The sequence below is a fragment of the Eretmochelys imbricata genome, chromosome 1, assembly GCF_965152235.1.
Source record: "Eretmochelys imbricata isolate rEreImb1 chromosome 1, rEreImb1.hap1, whole genome shotgun sequence".
Lineage (NCBI taxonomy): Eukaryota > Metazoa > Chordata > Testudines > Cheloniidae > Eretmochelys > Eretmochelys imbricata.
In genome coordinates this window covers 95,255,719-95,263,388 of record NC_135572.1, presented here as the reverse complement: position 1 = coordinate 95,263,388, position 7,670 = coordinate 95,255,719, and the positions used below count along the sequence as shown (strand labels likewise).

The window sequence follows — 7,670 nt, the reverse complement described above, 5'->3', positions numbered from 1 at the left end:
AAATGTGTGCCAACAGACACCAGTCACATTAAAAAGATACAGATTAAGATAAAGTTCATTGCAATATAGATGAACATGTAGATATAATTCCTATCTTTAGATAATTTTCAGTCTTATTTTGTACATGTTCTACTTCATGAAGCTCAACTACTTTGCTTAGATAAATTTACCACAATCATCTCCAAAAGTAGACCAATAGTGTTCCTTCGAGGCTAATACACTAATTCACTCTTAAAAACACTTAAATAAGTGGAGGTAGAATCATAGGACTTACAGTCAGTAGTTTGCAGGATTCTCTTCACTTCCCCGCTTCCTGATCCTCCGCAACCATCCTCGTCATCACAGTCTCCACTGACTTGTTCATCCATACTTCCACCGCTGCCCGTTTGTAGTAGACCCCACTTCTCATGTTTAGGAAGTGATTTGCCCTGCAACCGCTGCAAGCACAAAATAAAATATGCCAATCATCAACAGATATGAGATAGCTTCAAAAGGTTCAGAAATTTAGATTGGATGAGCTTCCAAAAGTTCACATGCTTTTCTAATATCAAACCTCCAGTCTGGAAATCAGGCGGCTGGACTGACAAAATCAGGCAACCCCCCTTGTTATATTTACTGAACGTTTCTGGATTCTAGCCAGCCTACTTCAGGTTTTTTGGGGGTTGCAGAGATGCCCAAAGGTGTATATTTTAAAATTTGATCATGGGGACGGAACTCAGAACCCGGATTTCCACAGCTTCAGTTGCTGGTCTACCAGACTGGCTAAGTCAGTTGGACTCTCTGCCTCTTCCCCATATATAAAATGTAAATATTAATACTTATAGTGGTTTAGTGATTAATTAGTAGTATTTATTCACATAGCACTTTTATCTCCAAAGTTCAGTGTATATGTAAATGTCATTACACTTTCTTGAGCTTCCGAAAAGATTCAGATCAGTACATATTCCAGATTAAGTTGTAATTTTTTATTTTATCTGAAATTACATACAGTAATTCATAGAACAGTACCAGGGCCAGAGCATCTGCTAATGTAAATTGGTGCTGTTACATTGACTTCCATGAAGTGGCACCAAATTACACGAGCTGAGGCTCTGTCCCTGGGATTCTTTAGTACAACAGTCCAAGATTTTTTTCCCCTTAAAGCAGTTATGGTATATATTAGTTACTTCATCATTTCAACAGTTCACACTTGGGGTAAAATTTTTGAAAGCAGCCTCTAAATTTTGCATATTAAAAATTGTTTGGTGAAGATGGTGGGTTCATAGTTCCAGGCATCAGATTTTTGGATTCAAATTACTATTGCCAAAAGTAATGTGACCCTTAAATGAGAACAAGAACTTAGTTCTTCAACCACACTTCTACGAGACCAGTGCCCCATCACGTCATGCCTGGGGCATTAAGTTCAATGTTGACTCGGCAGCATGAGTACCCCATGCTGACCCATCACCAACAAATCCTGCCACAGATGGGTTTTCCTTGTATAACTCCCCTCTGTGTATGTTATTGACGAGTCTCAATACTGCTAAGTTTGAGAGATTGACAAGATCACAGCTTGAGATGTGTTTCTCCTTTATATCCTAGATCTCTGTGTCCATCTTAAAACAGGACTGGATTAAGACTTTATATTTTCCCTAGTTGTCTAAATACTAGCCCACAGTAATCATGTTTTGAGTTCTCTAATCTTTCCACCTACAGCACAGCAGTAGCCTAGGATTTGAATCATGAGAACCCAGGGGTCCCTATGAAATTGCTTTAACTATAAATTTGACATTGGAAAAAAAAAAAAACAATGCTCTCTACCCTATCAAAATTTTTCTTTGAATGTATGGCAGTTAGTAGTGATTAAGAAGTGAAAGAACAATTTAGCCTTTTTTATTTTGGTTTCCTCTTCAAGCTATTTGCTTAATTATACAAAATGAAGAAATGCACCCCTTGATATAAATTCACATCTCTCTCTCTCTCATTGGTTGTCCTCTGCAAAGCATGGCTCAGAAAAAAAAAGTTCTTTATTCAGTGTTAAGATCTTTGTGCTTTTTAAAAGCTAGTTTTATTTCACTACTGAGATTATAAGTAAACATAATTTTAGGGACATTTTATGTTTATTTTGTTTTGCTGCATATTTTATATAAAGCTGTAATGTAAAGGGGAAAGGAAATGCAGTTTATTATTGGAGATTTTCTGAATGTATACACTTAATGAATACCACAACTGGACAGTAATGACAATACCTTCCCATTATGTGAAAGTCAAAGGATCTTGACTTAACTTGGAAAACAAGCAACAGAACATTGTGTCTTAGCCTCTTTGGCATATCCTTTTTGTAGTAAGTAATGTACCCAGATAATTTGTATCCAAGCATTTTAAAAGAGCTGGCAATGAAGGTCTCTAGACCATTAATGCTGATTTTTAATAAGTCTTGGAACACTGGGGCAATTTCAGAGGACTAGAAGAAACTATTGTGCCAATATTTAAAAAGGGAAAAGGGGAATTTATAGGCCTGTCAGCTGGATAATGGAGCAGTTGATATAGCTCTTGATTAATAAAGAAGTAATAGAGCGTAATAGAATTAATACCAATGAATATTGGTTTATGAAAAATAGACCTTTTTTATTGTGATTACAAGTTTGTTTGATAATGTAATACAATTAATTGTAAAACACTCAGATTTATGAAAGGCATTTGACTTGGTACCACACGACATTTTGATTAAGAAACTAGACTGATACAACATCAATGTGGCACACTGAAGTAGATTAAAAGTTAGCTAACAGGTCTCAAACTGTAATTATAAATGGGGAAATCATCATCATCAAGCAGATATGTTTCTGATGAGGTCCCACAGGGATTGTTTCTTGTTCCCATAGCTATTTAATTTTTTTAATCAGTGTCCTGGAAGAAAACAATCATTTCTGATAAAGTTTGCACATGACACAAAGATTGAAGGAGTGGTAAATAACGAAGAGGGCAGATCACTGCTACAGAGTGATCTAGATCATCTAGTAAACTGGACATAAGCAAACAATATGAATTTCACTACGGCTTAACGTAAGTCACACAACTAGGAACAAAGAATGTAGGTCATGCTTACAGGATGGGAGACTATCCCAGGATGCAGTGACTTTGAAAGAGACTTCGGGTCATGGTGAATAATCAGCTGAACATGATCTGCCACTGAGAGGGCTAATGCAATCCTTGGATAGATAGCCAAGGGAATCTCAAGTATGACTAGGGAGGTAATACAACCTCTGTATTTGGCACTGGTGCAATCAACAGTGCCACTGCTCTGGTGTCCACACTTCAAGAAGGATGTTGATAAATTGGAGCTGGCTCAGAGAAAAGCCACAAGGAGGATTAGAAAATATGCTTTATAGTGACAAACTCAAGACCTCACTCTATTTAGCTTATTAAAAAGAAGGCTAGAGGTGACATTATCACAATCTATAAGAGCCAGAAGGAGTAAGAATGTACTAGCTACCAGGTTATAGAGTTACCTGGGAGACCCAGTTTCAAATCCCAGCTCCAACAAATATGGAACAGCTTCAGCCAGAGAGACACTCATCCCAGAATACATAACAACCTAAGGGTTAGGACACTGCACTGGACCAGAGGAAACATGATTCTAGTCCATTCTCCAAATCAGGCAGAGTGAGGATTTGAAACTGGGTCTCCCACATCCCAGGTGAGTGTTCTACCCTCATTATCTTCTGTGGCTTAGGTGTGTACTATTAATGTCTATCAGATCAGGCCCAGTAGGCATGGCTGGCAGAAGAATGCCTTGTTTGAGAATCCTGCCAGAGCTTAGTGTAGGCCTGGGACATAACTCACTCCCATATTAAATTAGTCTTGACCAGCCCTGGGTGAAACTCAGGAAATTCACCACTAACATTGGGGGTGGGGACGGGGGGGGAATGTCCTGTTGCTAATAAAGCATAATAGATTTATTTGGCATATGTATTGTGTGTGTTGCTAATAAATGGATGTTTAAAGCACAGCTGGGTAAGGCTTTTTCACCGGAAAAAAGGTCCTGCAGACCCGTAGAGCCCTGAGGGAAAGGGCAGGTACTTAAATTAACCAGGTTTCTTCCTGAGCCCTATGGGTAAGTGTAGGTGCCTTAGTCCCAAAGCTCTCAGAGGCCGGGGGAGTAAAAAAAAAGTGGGGGTGCCTAAATCAACAGGGTCATCCCTTAAGTGCTCAGTAAGGTATTGGTAGGGTTCCCCAAATTATGCAATTAACATTAGGTGCAGAGCAGCTCAGCAACATCAGATTTTAGGCAACTTTGCCAAGTTAAAAAATTCTGCAAAAATCAAATAAATGTGGAGGCTCCAACCTGGGGAGCACAGGTCACTGGCTACACAGAGCTGGGAGATCACTGTACAGCTCCCCTACCCAGAACATGGATTCAGCGGTGAGGCTGTACCCACCCTGACAGCACAAGGACAGGGGCTGCATGAGAAACACCCCAGGGCCCTGACCCTCCATGCCAGGTGCACCAGGTGTGGGCAGGCAGGCTCACCAAGGCAGGATCCAAGTGTGGAGAGGCTTAGTGTGGGGGGACCCAGGTGTGGGTTGTGAGGGATCTATGTGGGGCAATCTGCACTGCTACAGACTAGGGACCAAGAAGCTAGGCAGCAGTTCAGCAGAAAGGGACCTAGGGGTTACAGTGGATGGATATGAGTCAACACTGTGCTCTTGTCACCAAGAAAGCTAACAACATTTTGGGCTGTACAAGTATGAGCATTGCCAGCAGATTGAGGGACATGATCACTCCCCTCTATTTGGCATTGGTGAGGCCTCATCTGGAGTACTGTATCCAATTTTGGGTCCCACACTACAAGAAGGATGTGGAAAAATTGGAAAGAGTCCAGCAGAGGGCAACAAAAATTATTAGGGGGCTGGAGCACATGATTTATGAGGAGAGGCTGAGGGAATTTAGTCTGCAGAAGAGAAGAATGAGGGGGGATTTGATAGCTGCTTTCAAATACCTGAAAGGGGGTTCCAAATTGGATGGATCTAGACTGTTCTCAGTGGTAGCAGATGACAGAATGAGGAGTAATGGTCTCAAATTGTAGTGGGGGAGGTGTAGGTTGGATATTAGGAAAAACTTTTTCACTAGGAGACTGGTGAAGCACTGGAATGGGTTACCTAGGGAGGTGGTGGAATCTCCTTCCTTAGAGGGTTTTTAAGATCAGGCTTGACAAAGCCCTGGCTGGGATGATTTAGTTGGGGACTGGTCCTGCGTTGAGCAGGGGGGTGGACTAGATGACCTCCTGAGGTCCCTTCCAACCCTGATATTCTATGATTCTATGAATTTGGGTGCAGGTGGCTCAGTGGTGGATCTGGATAAACAGGGGCTTGTTGGGGGGTTCTGAGTGCAACGGTAATGGGACTATGCAAGGGGGTCCAGGAGAAGGTGGTTAGGGCTCAATGGGGGTGTGGGTCGCAGTGGGGTGGGGATCTAGGTGCAGCTGGTTGAGGCTTGGCAGGGTGGGGGTCCAGGTGGCTTGTTGGAGTGGTTCCAATGCAGGGGGATGGGACTTGTCGGGTTGTGGGTGTGTCTGGGGGTGATGCTCAGTGGGAGGGTCTGGGTATGAGGGAGTCTGGATGCACTGGGTTGAGCAGATAGGGGAGCAGCTCCCCTGCAGCTGAGGAACGATGGGTGCAAGAAGTGCAGGAAGGGGCAGTTTGCAGAGCTTCCTACAGCCAGGGGAGAAATCTGGGGTGGGTCTGACACAGCCCCAGATGCTGTGCAGGGGAAGAGGAAGTCCTATCCCTCCCTTGCCCAGCTGGGACTAGCAGCTGAGCCTGATGCAGATAGGAGGAGCCAGCCCAGACTTTTCCAGTCCCGCCCTGTCCCACAGTGATTTACCTCTCTACCAGCTGCCTAGGGCACCTGAAACATACTGCTGGGGAGGGTCGTATGACTGCTCTTGTGGCTTCCCTTTTCTTCCCCATCAGAAAGTCATTTTTCTGTGGGAAGCAAAGTGGGGAGGGATAGCTCAGTGGTTTGAGCTTTGGCCTGCTAAACCCAGGGTTGTGAGTTCAATCCTTGAGGGGGCCATTTAGGGATCTGGGGCAAAAATTGGGGATTGGTCCTGCTTTGAGCAGGGGGTTGGACTAGATGACCTCCAGAGGTCCCTTCTAACTCTAATTTTCTATGATCTATGGGGGAACAGTAATTCTGTGCATGTGCAGTTGTGCAGAATCTCCGCAGGAGTAATCAGAGATGCATCCTTTATCTCCCTCTCTTGACCAGGTACCCTGTCAAAATACCAGCTTCTGACAATCATGTTTTTCTGCTCAATGTCAAAGCCCCCATATTTCAAATATCTTCCTCCATTGTAGACTGGAATACTTTAGATCTCCTAGGTGTTAGAGCTCATTATTATACCAAGGTGAAGTTACAGCTGTATTTCACCAATGTAATATTTCACCAGAGGTACTATTGAAGGGGGAGTAGGATAGAAAAATCTGTCTTCTGTACAACAGCCAGTGTCCTCTTTTCAGTCTTATTATACCTTTTGGTCTCTTAGAGATATTTGGCTAAATAATATCAGTTTCTGTTGGCCCAAGCCACTTTCATATCTTAATACTTGCAATAAGCAGTTCCCCTTCCAAGGCTACCTTTTGCTATAGCTTTAATGGCCATGCTTTAGCAAGATCGTTGACTTTACTGAAAGTGATAGCCTCAAAAACCTGTTTCCCTGCTTAATAAAAATACAGAAGTGATATTCCCTAATTTCCACCTAACAGCACTTCTACTCTATGTGAAATATGTTCTGACAAGTCAAGTCCAAACTGATACATGTTTGGTATGATACAATGTGTACATGTGATAAAAGCTGCATATCCAGGGTAATTTATTGCAAGAATAAAATTCATATAAATAGAAGACAGATCCTCAGCTGGTATGTCAATATGTTTCTAATGACTCAATGAAGCTACATCAATTTATTTAGACTCCTATCTTTAATATATCTGTGAGGTTGCAAGACTGAATTGGGGAGGAGAGAAAGGGAAGAACTAGACTAAATACAGCTGCATCTGCACTGCACACTCTTTTGAGCAGGGTGTACTTTCCATATGAGCTTTTTAGACAAGGGACTGTCTAGTTACAGGTGTGCATAGCACCTAGGACAGTTGGACCTCAACTGTTAGCTACAAGCCACTGCACAAATAAAAGTTGCAAATATTTGAAAACCTTCATAGTGTTCTTTCAACCCTTTGCAGGCTGACAATATACACAGTACATACATCCTGCTAAGAATTTATCCAGCTAACAGTTTGCAAAATGACACTACACTACGTGAAAGAACACTGCAATGATAAATAAAACTTGAGAATTAAAATATCTAGCTATCTATAAAAAGCTTTGGACAAAACCGTTTCTAAACAGTACCCTTATAGAAAACTATGATAAACAAAAAAACCCCTAATTTAATTGATAAATTAAAAATGAGAACTATTTATGCAAATTTAGCTCTGAATTCTAGGTGAAATCCATGGAGAGTTTTGGAACTTCAGGCATTAGCACCTTGTTTGCTTCTGTAGTCCCTTTGCCATCACTGATCTTTGTAACAGTAGATTTCATTAACATGCCACCTTACTGCGATATTCCCATAGACACCTCGCTCCAATTTGACAAATTATTTCTCTTTCTTTATGGACCTTTG

General features: G+C 41.8%; 1 protein-coding gene across 1 annotated transcript in view; it reads right to left on the bottom strand.

Annotated features, from left to right (window-relative positions):
* Positions 1-212: 212 nt before the first annotated feature.
* The window catches only part of GPC5 (glypican 5), a 571,748-nt gene continuing 564,290 nt past the window's right edge, over positions 213-7,670 (bottom strand). The window contains exon 7 of the mRNA XM_077807032.1: positions 213-437. Coding sequence (XP_077663158.1) covers positions 213-437 — 225 coding nt within the window. The remainder of the gene's footprint in view (positions 438-7,670) is intronic.